The sequence below is a fragment of the Lactuca sativa genome, chromosome 5 (assembly GCF_002870075.4).
Source record: "Lactuca sativa cultivar Salinas chromosome 5, Lsat_Salinas_v11, whole genome shotgun sequence".
Lineage (NCBI taxonomy): Eukaryota > Viridiplantae > Streptophyta > Magnoliopsida > Asterales > Asteraceae > Lactuca > Lactuca sativa.
Window position 1 is genome coordinate 339,837,965 of NC_056627.2, and position 22,246 is coordinate 339,860,210.

At 31.2% G+C, this 22,246-nt stretch overlaps 1 protein-coding gene across 1 annotated transcript; it reads right to left on the minus strand.

The window, feature by feature from the left end:
- Window positions 1-13,075: 13,075 nt before the first annotated feature.
- LOC111897049 (40S ribosomal protein S15a) lies at window positions 13,076-14,624 on the minus strand. Its single transcript, XM_023893023.3, has 4 exons — window positions 14,468-14,624; window positions 13,686-13,838; window positions 13,432-13,592; window positions 13,076-13,339 (listed from the first exon to the last, which is right to left on the minus strand). The coding sequence occupies exons 2-4, from the start codon at window positions 13,816-13,818 to the stop codon at window positions 13,241-13,243; spliced, it is 393 nt and encodes a 130-aa protein (XP_023748791.1). The 5' UTR covers window positions 13,819-13,838; window positions 14,468-14,624; the 3' UTR covers window positions 13,076-13,240.
- Window positions 14,625-22,246: the final 7,622 nt, after the last annotated feature.

A 22,246-nucleotide genomic window follows, 5' to 3' on the forward strand; every position in this document is an offset into this window, starting at 1 on the left:
CCGTACAATTGGGGTCGCTTTATGTGGCGAAAGTTTATTTACTAAATCATTCATGTTTTTAATATATATAAACCAACTAGGCGAATGTCCGCGCTTTGCGCAATAGGATAATTATGTAGTTTAATATAGTTATATATGGTTTAATGTATTATGAATAAGCCATACATAAAACTTGTATGCGATTAAATAGCATGTATATTTTTTGATTTACAGATTTTTTTATCATAATAAATAATGAAATTTTGTTACTATTATTTTAAAACTTTAAATGTAATTTTTATGTACACATTAGTATCTAATGTAATTAGTTGATGATTGATTAGATATGGATTCTCATATGTGGTCGTCTATTTATGTTGAACCTCATAAAAACACATATTTAACGACTTTTGTTAGTTTTACTATTGAATAAAAATGGTGTCGTATTTTAAGTAAATATAAAAAATATCATTCTCAATCTATTTTAAGATAGTGACATATTTTAAGTTAATATAAAAAATCACATTCTAGAACTAATGAAAAGAAAAAACGGAGCCAAAATTTTTAACTATAATAAAGTTGATTTCAATTAAAAAGTGTTCAATCGAAGATAATATCATTCAATAAACATCATAAGATATTACGTTATATTCAAATTACAGACATCATTTTTGTAAGAGTCATTCAAAATATATGAGACTATAGTGCCTAATACAACAATGTAATAACCAAATGACCCTAGCATATTTTAAATGAAATATAATTATAATATATTATCTATGCAACTAAATTTATGCACAACATATGAGATTCGTCTACTATATGGTATTTTTCTAATATATTATATTATAGTATTAACATTATATTTGGAAAACCATTTTGAGTTATATTGTAGTTTATAACATTAAATTTGTGATGAGCTGTATTTAACACACATTTGTGTATTTATATCTATATTATATATTTAAAACAAATCTGATATAAACATCCAACCTAAATATTCATCTTCAAGTTTACTTTCTTCGCCACGTAAACAAACTTTTGTTATAAAGCCAAAAATGGAATAAAAGACATTTAATTGTATGATCATGATATATTGTATTTTGATTGGGGCTTGTACAAAACATGCATGAGCATATATTATTAATTTATCTCTTGTTTTGGGTAATTCGAATAAGATAGCTTCAAATCCAACGTATCAAACGGATTACCCATTTACTAAAGTCTAAAACCCAAAAACTCAAACATGTTCTAGTACCATACAAATGCATGAGGTTTTAGCAAATTATTATCTCATATGAATTACCATTGATTATGTGTGATTAATTATTAAGAAGGTGAAAAGGTTTGGGGGTTTCAAATGCATGAGGTTTTAGCAAATTATTGTGGGGGGGTTTCAAATGCATGACAATCAAGGAAAAATGCAAGGTTTATAAGTATGTAAGATAATTGGATTGGTTTTTCTTTATTTTCAATATTTTATGGTACAATTACAACTGTTTAGATGTGATTGCAAGAACAAGAAGGAATATACTAAAACCGTTTCCAGTGAATCAAAGCCCACATGTTTATTAAGGCTAAAAATGGATAGATGATTCTTAGGCATAAAAGAGATGTCATACAGCCAATATCAACTCCATTAGGTTTTCAATAGCCTTAGATAATGGTGTCTCAATAGTACTTGTTAGTAAGTGGGGTGAAAAAAAGAAATATACGGAGAGAGGATTGAGAGAAATTGTGAGAAAACATAGACTCACTCAATAAGGCCGGACGGAGTGGAGAGCGGGGAAACTGCGGGAAACGACCCCGCACGAAGAAACACCGCACCGGGGGTGCAGGAAAGGGAACGCGGGAAGAAAGTGGGGGGAGAGAGTCCCGCTCTCTCTCTCCTCATTCTATTGGCCAGTTATTTTTTTATTTTTTTTCTTTTATCTTTTTTAATATTTATAAAATTATATACTTAATAAAAAAAATATAAAAAATATATCAAAATTCATGGTTTTTAATTCCCTACAAAATGAGTATAACATATATATATATATATATATATATATATATATATATATATATATATATATATATATATATATGAAATATATTTTTTAAAAAAATAAAAAAAAATAGTGAGGGGAGTTTCCCACCCATTCCTTAGGTTTTAGGTAAGGGAAAGGAAAATGAAGTAAATGGTGGTGTGGCCCACAAAAAGTGATGGAAACATCCCTCTCACACCCTCCAGTCTAATGGTCACAAGATAGGAGTGGTGTTCCCCCCAACTCATGTGTAAGCTTGAGTTCCATGTATGCGTAGCAAAATGTTGTTTAGCCTAATCATACCGACATTGCAGTAACTTAGGTGTTGTTTGTTTTTTTTTTTTTTAAAAAAAAAACCACTTCAGACCACTTATTGCTGCATCGCGCAACACTTGGCCTTTCACAGCTGTTTGTTTTCCTGAAGACTTCTGACTTAAAAACTGTTGCGTGTGTGTTGCGTGGCGCAGCACTAAACCAATTGCTTCAAACATCTTCACGCCTTACTTTAACTTACTGCAACAGTCTGCAGACGTTAAAAAAACAAACAAACTTTTTATTAAATGTTGCAGCCTTTTGTTCCACCTCTTCTGCTACAGAGGATTGCAGAGGTGGTCTGCAGACTTAAGACATTTTCGCTTCGAAAAAACAAACAACGTCTTACTTAGATATAATGGTTGATGAATGAATATTGGATGTGTCTGATTACCCCCTTCGAGTTTGTAAATTAATGCTTCTAGACCCATTTCTTACATTATTTTTCTATTATCCTCTGAAACATTTTTTTATAAATATTCAATTCTTAACTCATCATCATGATCGTCACACCATCTTGTTTGATAAAATATGTTGGATATGTAAAATTTGGTTTGATGATACTTTTTCTTGCTACTTTATATATATATATATATATATATATATATATAAAAGATTGTGAGACTCATGTATTACATGGGTTTATTTAAAAAAATTAAATATAAAATTTTAACAATTTGAAAAGTTTGAATTTATAAGAAAAATGAGAAAATTTTTGAATTATTAAAATTAATGAGGTTTTAATGTATTGAATACATTACATATATAAACCCTTTCTAATAAATACCTTACATATATATTACTTTACATATTAAATGTGGAATTTTAATTTAACAAAATGAAAAATACAATAAAATGACAAGTGAAAAATTAAAATTTTAAAAATTCTAGAAAGTACCATGTGTCCAAATAAAAGAGAAAAACACATGTGGCAAAAAAAACTTTCATTTATTATATTAGATACATTAATAGCTATGAATATAATAATGTATTTTATTTTTTTATTAAAATTATAAAAAATTGTATATTTGTTTATAATAATAACTTATTTATATCTCTTATCTACAAACTTTTATGTATAACACAAAAATTATAAAATATATTTAATTTCTAATTTAGAATAGTAGTGTATTATATATTTATAATTCTCACCTATAATATTAACATACATATTTATCATTCGCAATAGTCTCTACCATTTTCATATCGTCAAACCATTAGGAGAGTCTGCATTCTAGAAACGGTAGCTTTTGTGCTTCTTCATGTGATAGATATTGTAAAATAGTCTATAAAACTATCACCCAATAGAGGGCATTGAAAAAACATATGATTTTTGTGTTAGACCTAATACAATTTGAATATTTTGAATTATTTTGATTTGTTGTATCTTTCCATTTATTCTCCTGTTTTATTACCATTCATTGTTTGCCAATTCATAAGGATTGTTCGGTTGCATTTAGAAATGTAATTATGTTTTCCTTCTGTATATATTCTTTCATTCATTAATGGAAATAATTAATTTGAGATCCAAAACATTTATATGGTATCACAGCATATATCAATTTCCTTTTCCCTGTGATTCTTTTTCTCTCATCTTCATTCTTGTACCTGCTCTAATGGCCACCGAAACTATTCAATCTATCAGTATATGATTCAATTTCCCTCCTCCCTCAAACATACCGCTCTCAACTACCTTGGATGGAAGACAATGGTTTAACCTATCCCCCAAGGACTTGATTTATGCAAATTCCACCCATCTCGCACCACCGAAAACTGTTGGAATAATCCAGAATTCTGGGACAATTTTAGGCACACGGGTATTTTCGAAATTGTTATTTTTTAAACGTTTTTTAGTTATTTTAGGAGTCTAAATCTTTTAGTGTGTGTGTATATATATATATATATATATATATATATATATATATATATATATATATATATATATATATATATATGGCTAGGTTATAATGTGGATGATAAGTATTGTGTGGATGTAGAGATGAATGTGGACCAAGAGTTTAAAATACATATTCTAATTGAATACATATTTTGATTGAATACATATTATAATGTGGATGATAGAATACATATCTGATTAAGTGAACATTTTGAAGAATAACAATTTTTTGAACCATGAGTTGAAGAATAACAACATTCTTAAAGAATAATCATCTATTGTTAATATTATTGAAGAATCTAAGGTCCAAAAATAAACAAAAAAAAAACTATTTTTACTGTCACATTCTACAAAAATACAATGTCATTTGTTGAATTTTTGTGATGTTCTCTAAGAATACAAGTTTTATAGTAAGTCATTCTTGAAAAACTCTTCATTCTATAAGAATACAATGTCATTCATGAAAGAATCTTCATTCTCATTCTTCCTAGACAGGAATTTATTTCCTTTGACTTTAGATCTTCAACAAACGAGTAAACAAAGACCTGTATCAAGAAATAGAAATACGCATGGGAATAAGATTATACAAATAACATGACTATTGTATTATGATGTTGCATTTTCAAAGATAAGATACTAATTCATTCAAGCATTTTAACAAATACTTGGCAGACAATCATATGCAGGGTTAAGTCATATTCTAAATTGCAAAATCAACTTAACTGATGAATATGTAAAATTAAAGAAGAATGAAAGCACAGTGGGTATTGACCCCCAACTTCTAAATTATATAGTGTCTTCCTCACAATCTTAATTCATTAGTATAATCATGTTCAACCTAATCATAATCACTTTCAAATGAAAATAAGAATAACATGTATTATAAAGGTCTTGTATTGCCTCCAACATAACTTATTCCCAATTCAAGATCAAGAAAAACGTACTCTTTAGAACAATGAACACACGAAACATATTTTTTCTGAACTTCTCAATATCTTTGTCAATCAGTTCTAATCTACATTATATTTCAAGAATTGATAATAAGAGAAACTAACCTAGAAAGATCCATGTTTGTTTAGCCATGGCTGCAAGGGAGACTACCGATCAGGTAGCATACTCGAGGAGTCGATGATGAAGAATCAACGAACATAATCCCATACACGCTTATGATTTTTGAGAAGGATCTACCTTAGTCAACATTTTATTCCTCTGATGCCTCTGTAACTATCGCTTTCAACATAACCGATTTATATTGAATTAGATAGTGAAATTTTGAACACAGAGATGGAAAAATTAAGAACCGATTAAGAGATGGGGGTGATGATGAACGAGAGGACGAACGACATCAAAAAAAAGACTTTGGTCAACACCATCAGATTCTTGGGGATTGATGTTGTGTATTGACAATATATGCACTAGGAAGATCAATTTTAGATCTAAACCAAATTACATTTGATCTAATTTGAGATAAGGGTAGGGTTGAGAACCAAAGTAATTTTGACAGATTGTTTGGGAAAGAACATACCTCAACAGATGTAGAAGTTTCGCATCACAGAGATGATAAGAAGAATGAAAACGTAGATAGGGTAAAGATGATTGAGCATATGGGGTTTTAAATAGAGTAATTTGCCTAAATTAAAGGGTGGATGATTTAATTAATTATTTGTTAAAATTAAATAATATTTGGCCCATATTAATCCCTACATCCACACAATATTTGTTCATCCACATTTGAACCTACCTCTCTCTCTCTCTCTCTCTATATATATATATATATATATATATATATATATATATATATATATATATATATATATATATATATATAAGGGGTTAAGTAGAAGTAATTCTAATTAGCTTTTTACGCTCTCGTGTCTAACCAAGCTTGGTGAACAAAACCGTTTATTCCCATGTTCTCGTTTCATTCTTCCTTGTTTATTGTTTGTGTTTTTTCTCTTTTCCAATATTACCTGTTTGGAATTCTAAACTAAACCTTCGTGAACAAGGTTGAATTCATAAGTTACAACTTATATTTGGTATCAGAGCTTAACCAGATCTCGATCAAAGGTTGTAATCTCACCATGGAAGGTCCAAAAGTTCTTTACCCCATGTTGTCCAGGAGCAACTATGTTTCTTGGGCAATAAAGATGAGAGTCTTTATGTAGGCTCAAGAAGTATAGGATGCTATTGAGCCTAAGAATCCCCAAAATGCAGTCGGTGTCAAGAAAGATAAGTTGGCTCTTGCTTCCATTTCTCAAGGGATTTCGAAAGATGTGTTGTTAACAATTGCGGAGAAGTAAACAACAAAAGAGGTATGGGAAACTCTAAAAGTCATGTACATGGGTGCAGAAATAGTCAGAACCGCGAAGGTCCAGACATTAAAAGCAGAGTTTGAAGTTTTGAATATGAAGGAATCAGAAACTGTGGATGCTTTTTCTACAAAAATCTCAAACATAGTTAGCAACATCTGAACTTTAGGAGACAGCATAGAAGAATGGTATGTGGTAAAGAAAATATTACGAGTCGTACCATCTAAGTTTGTTCAAATTGCTTCGACTATAGAGCCGTTTGGAGAATTAGACACCATGATCGTTGAAGTGGTTATTGGAAGGTTGAAAGCACTCGAGGAGAGAATCTGAGGGAAATGTGAAGTTGAAGAAAAGAAGCTACTTCTTAAACATGAAGAATAGTCTGAAAGATGTAAGAAGAAAAGTTAAGAGCAATCTCGTTCTTTCAACAAACAGTCGTAAGAACACCAACAACTCTCGAAGAAAGGGAAGAGGTCGTGGTAGTGGTGGTGTTTCAGGATACTGTGGAGGCCAAGGTAGAGGCGGCAACCACCAGAAACGAGAGAACACACGAGGGAAATCCGAAAATCAAGATAAAAGCAAGGTGCATATAAGTGCCAAGAACATGGCCATTATGCAGTCGAATGTAAGAACCCAAGACGAGAAAGACAATACGAAGCAAACCTATCCCAAGGTCATGTAGATGATTAACCGAATTTGCTAATAACTGTAGTCCACAATAGTGACCCCGAAGATGAAGTGTTCTTGAATGAAGAAAACGTGATCCCAAAGCTAAAAACTGAAGAAATGAGAAAAACAACTCCATGGTATGGTATATTGATAATGACGCAAGTAATCACATGATCAGTGACAAAACTATGTTTCTAACAACTCAATTAAGCAATCCACGGTTACGTTAAGTTTGGAGATGGTTCAAAAGTATGTGTTGGGAGAAAAGGATCCATTGTATTCCCATGTAAGAATGGTGAGAAACGAATGCTTCAAGAAGTATATTACATAACAAAGTTATGTAGTAACATCGTTAGCTTAGGTCAAGTCGCACAAAACGGTGATCGGATCGTAATGATTGGATTATACATGTGGATATATGATAAAAGAAACAAGCTACTCATGAAAGTAAAGCAATCTGAAAACCGACTCTATCAAATAACTTTGCATGAAATCGGATCACGATGTGTATTTAATAAAGTTCAAGAACCTTTACTCAATCAAATGTCAGAAGAAGGATTAGTTTGTGAAAAACCAAAGATTGAATCTGAAGAAGGTTTGGTTTGTGAAAGACCGAAGATTAAAGTCACCACAAGTTTATATAAAGGAAGTTTGGCTGATTGTGAGAAAGGAAAAAAGATTCTTTCATATGCTAAGCAAGATTTTATTACAATAAAATTGTTGCATGAGGATGATATTAAGCAACGATTTAGTTGCTTAGCTGATGCAAATATTACCAAAATAAAATTAAATGAGGAGTTTTTTTATGAAAAAGAAAATCAACTATGACGAAGTTGTAGTTTATAAGGCTGATAATATGGCGGCAAATTTGAGTGGTAAGACTACACAAGTGGGACAGAAGGTGGTGTTACCTAATATCACTTTCTTATCACTTGGAAATGAGACAAAAGACAATAGAATGTTTGTCGTTATCCTGTGGAACACTCTTATACGTGCACAGGAAACTAAGGTTTTAGTTACACTCGAAGACAACCAACCTTGTTTAAAAATGTTGTTGTACCAAGGTGAACCGGACTAGTCCACTGAACAGGGAAGCATCAATGAAGGATTAAGGTACTTGACAAACACCAGGCTAGACGTCTTATATGTCGTATGAAAGATGAGTCGATACATAGAACATCTCACAATCAAGCATATACATGTGCTAAAGCATATTTCAAAGTATAGTAAAAGAGCAACAATTTATGATCTAGTTTTTGTCAAAGGGTATATCATTGGAAAGAAAGAAAGATTAAGTAAATCATTGGGAAAATTCAAGTTTGACGATATGAAGATGCTGCTAGGAATGAAGATGATGAGATTTCTGGATTAAGGGGGAAAATGTTGGAATAATCTAAAAATTCGGAATTGTTATTTTTTAAACGTTTTGAGTTATTTTAGGAGTCTAAACTTCTCTTCAAGCACAAGCATTAGCTTCTCATATCCAAGATTGGACTCCTTTCTCGACCGTCCATCTTGCGGGGGCATGTTAGACCTAATACAATTTGAATATTTTGAATTATTTTGATTTGTTATATCGTCTCATTTATTCCCATGTTTTATTACCATTCATTGTTTCCTAATTTATAGGGATTGTTAGCTTGTATTTAGGAATGTAATTATTTTTTCTTTATGTATATATTCTTTCACTCATCAATGGAAATAATCAATTTGAGATTGATAACATTTATATTTTGAACCCTTATATCTAAGGGTAAATGGCACAAAAAGCACTTTTTATACACATAAATTCGATTTTGACACCGTTTTTTTTTTGTGTCAATTTTGACACTATGCTTTCCAATTTGTTACAATTCTGACCACTTGACCGGTTAACCAGGTTACATGTTGAGGTGGCATGATGATGTGTCATTTTTGATGACGTGGCATGCTGACATGATACGCTGACGTGTCAAAATTGATTTTTTTTCCACAAAAAACACTAAGTTTTCACTTTTTTTCGATTTTCACATTAAGTTTAATTTTTTATTTCAATTTTGACACTATGTTTTTTTGTTCCAGTCGAACATCATTTATCAAATTTTGTTCAATTTTGTCTATTTTCCATTTGAAACTGTATAAATATATTTTTTTTATTACATTTTAAACCGTATAAACATATTTTTTCGTTTAAAAACCACATTTTTATTTAAATACAAGGTGTTTTTTTTCCTTACATTCAAAGCATTAGTTATATCATGAGAATCAAACTAACTATAAACTTCTAATAAGATATAAAAATTTGATGGGTTGCAAACTTGATATCCGAGTTTTGGTCGACTACACACCTTCAAACCTCCAAACACATTTTAAAGTTGCATATTTAATATAAAATACAATTTTTATATAACTAATACATATTTATACATAAAAATATGGTTTGAGTGTAAAAAAAATTATATTTATACAATACTATGGTTTTTAAATGAAAAAAAAACATATTTATACGGTTTCAATGTATTAAAAAAATATATTTATACGGTTTCAAATAGAAAATTGTCAACATTGAACAAAATTGGAAAAAATGATATTCGATTTGAAACAAAAAAAACATAGTGTCAAAGTTGAAAGAAAAAATTAAACTTAGTGTCAAAATCAAAAAAAAAAATGAAAACTTAGTGTTTTTTGTGAGAAAAAAACTTCAATTTTGACACGTCAGCATATCATGTCAGCATACCACGTCATCAAAACTGACACGTCATCATGCCACGTCAGCATGTAACCTGATTAACCGGTCAAGTGGTCAGAATTGTAACAAATTGGAAAACACAGTGTCAAAATTGACACAAAAAAAACACGGTGTCAAAATCGAATTTCTGTGTAAAAAGAGTGTTTTTTGTGTCATTTACCCTATATCTAAACAATTTTATGAGCTTAGAACTTAACACCCCCACCCCCAGGTTCAACCCTCAGGTTCAAATGGATGGATCTCGGGTTGATTGTGGAACCGTGTAGAAATAACTTTGAACGGATAGGAAAGTTAGTTGCTTACTATTGGTTGCACTTGTACGAAAGTGTATGCATAAAGGTTTGGAACTTTTTATTATCTAAATCTTAAAAACTTGACCTTATCTTATTCTTGAAATCTTTGCCCGCATTTCAATTTTTTTTGTTTTTTGAAGGGCAAAAGAAATGTCTCCGCCTATTGCCAACAATCTTTTTTTAGAATTCTACTAAACGGGTAAATCCTCACGCTAAAATAAATAATATTTAAAAATTTCCGAAAATAATATGCAACACTTGTATATATTTTATATGTTTCATGTTGTACAATTCTATTATCAATAAATACATATATTAAGGCGACATATGTCTGATTCACACATTTAATCATTTAAAGTCCAATACGGGGGAGTTTGTCAATGTGAGTTTTGATTTTATAACATAACTAGGTGAATGCCCTCGCATTGCGCAGCAAGACCTACATAGTTGGAGTCTTTAAATGTAACAATAAAGTTTTTGTTAAATTTGATATAATAATTCGTATACTAAGTTGATATAATATTATATAATAATATATATCAATTATAACTGCATAATTTCAATCGTTTGAATGACTTCTAGCCGCGAGTTACACATGAATAAAATTAAATATAATGCATGGTTCAATGTTATTTTTAGTTGTTGTTATTGTTAATTAATTTTTTAAAATTTATTTGATTAATGTTTTAAGTTCTATCATTATAATTATTTAAAACATCAAACATTGTTTTTTAATTGTAAATGTAACAATATAATTATTTATATAAAGTTATTTTTAAGTATTGTTATTTTAAGCTATTTTAAGATACTTATTTAAAAACTTATAATAGTTATAAAAATATTTAGGGAATATTTTAGTTAAATTGAGATTACAATTTAGTTTTTTGCATTTATCAGTATAATTTATCACTTTTAAATATTTACAAAATGATGTTTTGTTTTTTAAGTAGAACTGAAATTTATATGTAAGTTGACACTCTAATGTTATATTTAAATTAACAATTTAAATATTTTATCTAAACTGTTCAAAAGTTGTAGCTTTAAACTGATAATAGTTTACATCACTTTTAATTATTTACAAAATATTTTTTGGATAGTTTAATTTAAACTATAATTTATATTTTAGTTGACTCTGTAACGTTATATTTAAATTAATAATTTAAGTATTTTATATAAATTATTCCAAAATTATATCTTTAAAATGATAATGGTTTACATCCAACAATATATTAAAACTAACAAATTAAGTATAATATATTAAAATTTAAGAAAACATAACTTTATAAGTAGAAGTAAAGATATTATTTTAATATGTAAATTTAGTTTATATATGATTACACTTTAGTTTTGATATTTATTTAACCTTACTAGGTGTGAGACTCATGTATTACATGGGTTTATTTAAAAAAAATTAAATATAAAATTTTAACAATTTGAAAAGTTTGAATTTATAAAAAAAATGAGAAATCTTTTGAATTATTAAAATTAATGAGACTTTAATGTATTGGATACATTACATATATAAACTCTTTCTAATAAATATCTTACATATTCATTAATCTTACATATTCATTAATCTTACATATTAAATGTGGAATTTTAATTTAATAAAATGAAAAATACAATAAAATGTCAAGTGGAAAATAGAAAATTTAAAAATGTTAGATAATGTCATGTGTCCAAATGAAAGAGAAGATGACATGTGGCAAAAAAAAAACCTTCATTTATTAGGGTAGATTAACCAACTTATAATTATTATTATAAAGAAATTGAAAAGTCATGGGAGTTTCAAATGAATGTGGTGAAAGTAAAAATATATGGGAGTTTCAAATGAATATGGTGAAAAGAAAAATGTTTCCTTTATAAGTATATATAGATAGATTGATACTAGACCTGACAATGGGGCGGCTTTGGAGCGAATCGACCATGATCCAAACCATTTTAACTATTTTCAAATTCCGATCCAAACCCGCTCCGTAACCCACAGAGTTTTGAATAATCAAAACTCATACCCTTATCTACCAAATCAACAACTATCCAAACTCGCCTCGTAACCCATATGTTTTTTGAATTATTAAAATCATTTTTACTTAATTCTTAAAATAATATTTCTTAAATAAATCAAATGTTGATTTAGAAAACACATTACATACTCGAGGACTTTCGATTGGGATTAAAAATCGCTATTATAGTAACTTCTGATTGATTTTTTAGTGTCGATTGAAGTGATAGAAAAGAACAATCGCAAACTTTCTTCTGGTTGATAAATAACTTTATTGATTAATAAATGAAATTCATGATTGCTTGATGAGATATAAATCAAATGGCATCATAATTCTTAATAGAAGACTGGAAGTCGACTCTTTGAGTCTTATCTAAAAATAGACTTAGTTTTTGCCTTTTACACATTCTATTGGAATTAAAATTAAACTTTAGACAGTATAAAATATAAACGTATAAGTTTAAATTTTATACGGGGTGGGTTATTAACAGAGCGAATAGGCGAAGCCCGGATTTTTCCGCTAGTTTATATTAACTTTCATTATTATTATATTCTCTCTCACAAAAGATATAGTCTCAAATCTCAATGTATTCTCTCTTACAAAAAGTATCATCTTAGCATAACCTTGTATCTTTCGTACACAAATTTTTTTGATGCAAGTCAAAAATAAAACATAAATAAAAATAATAATATAAAAATCACTAAAAAACTCTTAAAAAAAAATTCTCTTTTGGACAAAGATATCTTCTATCTTCAATACAATAAGATTACAATTTAATAATATCATCCAGTAATTGTTACTGTCATATATCTTTATAGCATGATTAAAAAAAAGTGTGCAAAAATAACCAGGTCATACCAGAAATGTTTAACTTATAGCATAATTAAAAACTGTGATACAAATTAAAGTCATAAGATGACAAACAACTAACACAAAACAAAACCAAAACGATAATTTGCCTTGACAAAATTCAATCTCAAAACACAAAATAAATTCTTCTTTTTCAAAATATCATGTTTTTCAGTAGAAGAAACCAAGCACTTTTCCACCAACATTCTTCCTCCTAGCTTCTTCATGATCCATGATTCCAGCAGATGTTGTCAATACAATGTAACCAAACTGTATATTCACAAAAACACACCACAAGGGCAAATTCGTAAATTAAAACAAAAAAACAATTATATATAAAGTCATGTTTTGATTAAACTAACCTGTCTTGAAGGGAGAAGTCTAGCAGTCCATGGTTCAATTTCCTTGACACCAACATCAAATCGAGGACTGATAACTCCACATTTGTTCAATCTTCCATTCAATTCAACCACAATCTTACCTGATCTGTGATCATCAACATACTCAAACTCACCAATGTAACCTGTGTAAAACAAAGCAATGGTTGCTTTAATCAGATTGGGGAGATAAGAATGTTTCAAGATAAATTGAGAGGAAATGGATTAAAGAGGCAAACCATGTTTTTGCATAACAATAAGGAACTTGATGATAACTTTTGAAGAAGGCCTAATCATGACCTGTCTTTTGCCTCTCTTCTCAGCATTGTACATGCTTTTAAGAGCATCATTCAGAACACTAACCCTCACCATTGTTCAAAGATTTCAAGATCCTGGAAGCTCAATTTTGAAACGAGAAAACATTTCAGATGTTCAAGTGATTCATCATAAACTACTTGAAATGCCAAATCTTAATTCAGATATATGATGCAAGCTCACAATTAATTAATTACAAAGTAATAACAATTTACATGTAATCAACAGAATAAGAATCGAGGATGTGACACAAAATTTATAAGCACAATGTGAATTGAAGTCTCTTGGGAAAAACGAAAGACTAATTCCTTGCTTTTACAATTGAGTAAACGAAAGACTGAACAGAGAAACTCACAAACACTCATCAATCGTCAACAAGTATTCCATAAACAAACAACTAGCTTACAATCATACAGAAACTAAAATACTCTTAAGGTGCGAGATCATGCATTAGATATTCAACTAAAATAACGAAACTAAAAGCTAACAATAAATATCAAATCAGAAATTCCAACTAGCAATAGCATGTTCTTCGTTTGATAAGCCTGAAAGTCACATCACGGAGCACAAAGAGGTTTATAGACCGAGCAAACGATTAACTTAATGAGAACTCAAATTGCAAAGAACAAAAGCTTATGCACTGCAGCAGCACTAAGTAAATGGCCCAAAACACGTATACGCCCTGAAAGAAAGAGCTAGGGTTTACCTCGAAGCAGAAATAGCAGCGGCGCGCAAAGGATCACAGAGAGTGAAATAAGATTTAGGGTTTGGGTTCTTAAAAGCGTGAGAGTGGTGGGTCGTATTAAGTTAAAAAAACCCTAAATGTCATTTATTTATTTTTATTTTTTTAAAATGTGTTAGTTCTATTTACCGGTTTTAAAAAAGGAAATCCGTATAAAATGTTTCTATATTTTGTATCTACTACCACTAAGTTTTTTTTTTTTTTTTTTTTTTTGCAATATAACTTTTGAAAACGGTTACACTCAATTTTCAGCTAAGGGCCTATAATAGGAGATTTCGATTATTAAATTGTAAAAAGAATATAAGGATTTTTTTTACAATAAATTAAAATATAACTAGCAGAAAAACTTGGGCTTCGTCCCGGTCCGTTTTTTTGTGTTTTTTATAAAAATATATAAAAAATTTCACTGTAAGGAGCAAAAGTGTCAAAATAACTAAAGAATTAAAGGGGTTGAAATTAGCAAGTTTTTAGAAAATAAACCAAAGTAATCAATTCCTTAAATCTTACATTTTTAACGGCAAATTAATTAGACCTGACAATTCGTGTATTCGTGTCATGAAAACGTGTCAGTCACGAATTTGACACGATACGATTACACAATGAAAAATAAGTTTTATCTCAATTTTTAAGATGTATTTGTGTCGTGTCGTATCTCTCACAAATTTATGTATTCGTGTCTGGATTGTCAGGTCTAAAATTAATACACAAAATAATGCTCTAAATTGATTATTATCTAATTTTTATTTTTGTAAAGTGAATTTTCCTAACGTGGATTCCCAAACCAACTTTTGCATACCGACTAATCTAATATTCCAATACTACGAAAATAAAATTATTTTTTATGTCTTAAAGTAACTACAAACGAACTTACGTAGTAGTCAAAAGGGCTGAGACCAAAGGGAGTGGAGTGTGGTTTCGGCCTACGTGGCATGTGAAACCGCAGTGAACACCGCCCTCTTCAAGTTCTGAGGGTCTGATTCGTAACCAATATAATTAGGTGATGTTGATAGATAGATGGAGGCGGCGGCAGAAGCTGATGGTGGCAGCAGATGGACGATTCAATAACTAACATACCGTCGGTCTTATCTCCTGTGTGGGCATAAGAAGCTCAGAGGAAAAACACCACGTAGATGGTAGCTCAGGACTTGAACGGACGTGGGGTAGGTTCAAAGCGGTGGAATGAGTAAATGGATCAAAAAAGAATGGCGGAACAGAAGGATCGAGAAGGAATGACCGACCCAATACAAATAACATAAAAAGGGACGAAATTGCAACTTCAAGAAAAACTCGGGCAATTTCATCGATATGTATTGAACTTTATTTAGTTAAAAAAACGTAAAAAGGAAATTCCAAAATGGTTAATAGGCAAAATAGAAGGATCAATTATGTGAAACCCTTAGGAACTTTACTGTTAAGGGAAACTAAAATTTATATATATATATATATATATATATATATATATATATATATATATATATATATATAATTTTTTTCAATGCATAATAATTTTTAACCTCAAGTTTTATCTATTTTATGATTAAAATGATGTTTCAGATTTCATTTTGAACCTTGAAATGACTTTTAAGCAAAATGATTTACTGATTTATATAGTAAGAAAATATGTTTTTCAAAAAATGTTTGATTAGCTTGTGTGGTAGAAAAATCAATAAGTAAATAAGTTATTTTTTAAAAAGTGTTTGTATTAAGTTATACATATTTATGGGGTATTTGACTTCAAAAAGTTAATAAGTGGTTTTTAAAAAAAATCTCAAACATCTTTTAAATTATAATCTATTTTTGTTGAAATAATCATTACAAATTGTTTGATTTTTAATATATGATGATAAATAAATACAATTTTTAAGGTCAATTCTATACGTACACCCCCCCCCCCCCCCGGGGCGACCTTGTTGCCGCCCACAGACACACACGATGATTTATAAACACCAATGAGGTTTAGTCCAAACGTCGGCATTTTTGGTTTCGTGGTCCTTTGGAGCTAGTTTGTACGTAGTTTGTTGTGACTCGCGGTGAATTGTTAATAGAACTTTAAATTATACTCAATAATGTCATATGGTTAACTTAATGCAATATTGGACTTAATGAATTAAGCCCTTAAGGGGTTAAGTGTAGTAACCCTACTTATGATTTTATGTGGAAAACCCTATATTCGGGGAGCTCTATTTTGGACAAGGATTGGGTGCTTATTTGGACTATTGCTTGGATTATTATTATACCCAAGAATGACTAGTCAAAACTTAATCAGTCCTACCCTTAGGTGATTAAGTTCTTAATGGGTTAAGTGTCCTTACTTAACTCTAATCATCATTTTATGTGGAACCCTAATCATCATTTCAAGTGAGGTAGTCACTGTTGTAAGTGACTATAACCAGTGATCGGGTATTAACTCAAGTATCTTCATGTAGGTGATTGGAAGTAAGATGAAGCTGGTAGAGTTCTTCATTGCTACGATGGTTACCTACACGCATATCGAGGTGAGTTTTGTTGCATTGTACCATAGATCGAAGGCACCAACCTCGTCCTACTGGGTTTGGTTATCTGTTAGTAGAGGGATGCCTTCAGGACTGTATATAGTCATCTAGGATAGAATGAGGACTCTTGATATAAGCTCTCTTACCTGTTCATTGTTTGATTGTGGCTTTAGAATAGGATCACTTGTCTGGGTGACTGTCTCACCTCTAAGTATATACGGCAATGCATTCCTTGGATCGGTAGCGAAGCTTGAAGTTTTGATTTGGGGGGGGGGGGGGGGGGGGGGGGCAAAAATAGAATATATAAAAATTGTAGAACAGGGGGCAAAGTCAAATTTTATAGTTTTGGGCATAATATGTAACCTTTTTAATACTTATGGACTAATTATAAAAAAAAAAATATAGGGGGGGCACAGCCCCCTGGCCCTATATAAGCTTCGTCACTGCCTTGGATTGTTGATATTTAGTATGCTGCTAAGCTGTAGTGATCTGTTAGATCTCTGTTTTGGTATCAATTATGTTGTTATGCTGCAGTAATATGTTAGATATATCTTCTTGTATCGAGTATGTTGTAGTGATCTGTTAGATCTATCTCCTGGAATTGAGTATGTTGCTTTGTTGTGATAGTTATATGTGCTTTCTGATTATTATATATGGAGTGCCCTTAGGGACTGTCTGTTGCCATGTAGGATAGTCTGAGAACTCTTGATCTAGGATCTCTTGCATGTTCCTTGTTTGGTTGTGGCTCTAGAGCAGGATCATTTGTTCGGATGGCTATCTCATCTCTGGTTATTTATGGTTACGCATTCTATGGAGGTTAGTTGGTAGCAGGATTGTATGTTGTGAGAGGATTAGTAGGCAGTAATGAGTTGTATGATTGATGTTGTCTGTATTATGTGCTTACTTGATCATTGATTGTTCACATGTCGACATGTTGTGTTTGGTTGGGGTTGAGGCGGTAGTAATTTGTGTTGTAGGCCAAAATACCTGGTGTGGGTCAGCTGTAAGCCAAAGGCATGGAGGCTCGGGAGGAGCGGTAGGGTTGAGGTGGTAGGTCAACAAACCCTAGTTTTTCGGCCCATATAGACTGAAGGCCTGCAAGGCGGTCCAGTCAGGCCGAGGCCCGAAGATCAGCAGTTATGCATGCTTATATGATTATATTGTTATGGGAAGTTTAAGGCGGGACTGTATACACTCATCAGCAACATTGAGGATTTCACATTTTCTATGATACTCTGATTTTTAATAAATATAAATTGGAATAAATGATTTTTCCTAATAATGGTTTTATAAATTGAGAAGTTTTACCATAATAAAAATGAAAAAAAATGGTTGTGAAAATGGGACGCTACACCATTTCTTGTCCTCATGCTCTTGTTTTCTCTTCCGCTACCATTGTTGTTGTTGTTGAATTAGTGTCTAAGTCCATAACTATTTTGGTATGTACTTGACCCGATGGTGCATGGTCCTTTTGGGTTGCCTTCACCAAAGCAACTTGATAGGATGAATTATGGAGAGAAATGATTAAATATGATTTATTAATATATTATGGGAATAATATATTAAAGTAGAAATCATATTGTTTAATTAATATTAGTCAAGAATTAATAAGAATTAAGTTTGTGGCTAAAAGAGATTAATTAAACTTAAGGGGCTGGATTTGTAATTATAAGATAATTGCAATTGGGCTATGGATTCCCTTATATTATAAGGTTGGACGAATTCTATGGGGAAACCCATTAGAAATCATCCAAGGCCTTAAAGGAAAGGAGTCCATGGGTTGCTTAGGGCTTAAGCATCCAAATTAGGGTTTCCTTGTTAGATAACCCTAATAGCCTCACTATATATAGAACCCTTATGCCCCAAAAACGTGGTAAAATAATTGTCTAGGGTTTCCACACGTTTTTGAGAGCCTCATTCTCTTCTCCTCTTCATCCTTTTGCTCTTGGTGTTTGTGAACCATTAGAGGAGTGACATTTGTGACTCTAAACTTTCTAAAGTCAATACAAGAAGGATTTGGGATTGTTATTGCTACATAACAATCAAGGTATGATCTAAACCCTAATTATATGTTATATTGATTATCATACACTAGATCTAGGGTTTATAGTCTTGGATGAATTGCATGTACAATAGAGAAACCTAGATCCAAGCATTAGGGTTTGTATGAGCACATAGGATGTTCTTGTAGCTAAAACCCATCAGTGGTATCAGAGCCTTGATTGGTTTCTATTGTATTGATGCATTATGTTGCTGAAAATCGAATTTTGGCTTACTGTTTGACCTGACTCGGCGAGTCACTACTTGGACTCGGCGAGTCATCCTTACTCGGCGAGTTCCAGAGTGTGACTCGGCGAGTCGGAGCGTCAGACAAAGGAAACTTCAGATTTTGTTGCTGTTTTGCTTAAGGATTATTACCATATTCGTTTTAAACCTATAAAATACGAATTTTATTGTTTCTTAATGAATATCCTTTCCAAAACACAAGATAATTACCAATTGATTAGATAATAACTTCCTTATATGATAAAGATTGGATTATTTGTATTAATTGGGTAACTTATTTTGCAAGAAATTGAAAATTAGGTCAAATATAGATAATGATGAAATTAATTATTTAATTTATATTATTTGTTATTTGATCATTGTGTTATTAAGAGTTTCAATTTTTCCCCTTTAGGTTTTATAGTTTAAATTTAAACTCAAAAGTTTAGTTTTGAAATTTAAATAGTTGAAACCCTAATGTTTTGAAAAGGTTTCAAAACTTGTCCTCAAGTTTTGGAATTTAAATTTTGATTAAAAGTTTAATTTTGATGTATATTTAAATTCTAAACCTAAATGTTTTGAAATGTTTCAAAACTTGCCCTCAAGTTTTGGAATTTAAAAGTTGATTAAAAGGTTTAATTTAGGAATGTTAAATTCTAAAACCCTAGTATTGTTTTGAAAAGTTCAAATCACACCCTTATGGTTTCATTAATTAATTAAGGTGTATAATTAAAAGAGGTTTAATAAATCCATAAAAGTTTAGGTTTACAATTTAATTGAATTAAAAGTATAATTGTTAAATTTGACCTCCTAGTATTTTAAAAGTGTAAAATACACCCTATACTATATATAACATTGAAAGTCTAACATTATATATATGTATGAGTAAAAGTCAGTCTTACCGTTAGTAGGCCTCATTCACGAAGCTGGTCTATAAGGGGTGTCTAAGGAAATTGCCTATAAAATGGCGATTGAATGGGTATCCACTCTTACCCACCGCACTCTTGACTAGTGGAGGGTCGTTAGCCGAACGGGTAGGATAGGACAAAACCTTCCATTATAAGTATAATGAAGTACAAAAGTAACTAAATGTTTTACAAATTCCCAATCTTAGTTACTTAGGCAAAAGTGATTGGATGCAATTCCATGAAATTACACTTTGTGCCCTTGCGAAGATGTTAGTGGAGCGTGTGTGGTTAACCGGCACACTAAATGGTTCTAAGAAAAGGTAGCAAAGGGTGACTCAATGTTTGTCATAGTTCGATGGAGCGTGTGTGGTTTACCGGCACATCGAATAGGTGACTGTAACATGTAAGGGCACCATGTAAGTTTGCATGGTTATTCACACCCGCTTTATGATCCTCGGCATCCCAGTCACAAACTAGAGGGGCATATCGAGATTTATACATGTCATTGAAAAGTTCAATGAATCTCAAAGGATCTAGGAGTTTTCATAGATTTAAAACTTAAATTTCTTTTTTATTTTTTCAGGGTGGAAATTAGTGAATCGTCATTCACTTACCTTCAAAATATTCTGCAACTAGATTACGGCATCCCTTTTCTAGGTTGTAGCGTATTGTGTTGGGTCCTAGCCTTAGTATCTCATTTGGGTGATTTACTAAGGACTCAATCAATCAACTAACTTGAATTTGTTTTCTCCCGTTTTGTATATGTCAAAGTATGACAACTATGGTCTTCCCAAATCCCGTGGAACAAGCATTTCGCATGAAGATGATATTCCACGATTCGATCGAGGAACAAGAGATTATGCTTCTCTTCCTCCACCTCCTCCAATTATTCTCCCTAACCCACAAGTTCGAAGGCTTGAAAAGTTCAAGCTCACTCAAGCCCTTTTGGCAAGTAAACATAAAGAAGGAAAGTCAGTGTGTGCACACGTCCTAGAGATGAAGTCACACATTGATAGGTTAAAAATGTTGGGATATGTTGTCTGTGAGGAGATGGTTGTTGATTGGGTTCTTCAGTCACTTCCTAACTCATATAGTGAGTTCGTAAGAGAGTACTATATGATGAACTGCGACGTGACCCTTATAGATCTCACCTATATGCTTATTGTTGCTGAATTAGCAATGGTTTGGCGCAATAGAAAAGCAAAGTTGATTGGTGAATCTGCCATCAAGACCTCTGTGGATATAGACAATGGCAACGAAAGACATGCTATGATCGAAAAGTTTGATCATAAGAGAAAGGAAATGTCTGAAGTAGTTCCATGTTCTGTTCCAAAAGAGTCAATTTGCTTTTATTGCCAAGAGAAGAGGCATTGGAGACGAAGCTGTCCTATTTATCTAAGAGATCTAAGAGATGGGAGAGTCAAAACGTATGGCTCTGCTTTAGGTAAAATCCATTGACTAACTCTTTTAAGCTCCTATTCTAGATTCTTAAAACATAATGTGATAAGATTACAATTGATGTTTTGTAGGATCGAAGAAAAGAGAGGAAGCTTAAGGGAAGAAGTGAGCAGAATCTAACCGTGAAGAAATGGATTTCGATCACATTACTTGAAGATTAGATTCTTGATCTACTACTTAGAGTTAGAATTAGATTGCTAAGAAATATGTATTAACATAGTTTTTAATGAATTGCATTGAAAGGACAAATTTTTCTGCAATAAAATAAATTTTGATTTTATATTATTTATTTATCTTTGCAATGGCATGCATGAAAATTGATGTTTGAGGGTTTCTAATATTAGCAATAATGAATTTGATTCTTAATTATGTTGTTTGTGGAAATGTCGAGAATTTACCAAATAGGGAGAGTTTCTCATCGCCCAAGTTTCAATTGGACAGAAACTTGGAATCATGCAACTTGGTTGCACGATGAATGAGAAATTTCATATTTGGAAATTAGACAAATTCATTGACAAAGTGTCAAGCGAAGGACTAAGAGATCGAGTACACAAAGTTGTGTGTTGATCAAGTCCACCAACAAAGATATTTGTCATGATTTACTAAAGGTTTAGTAAATA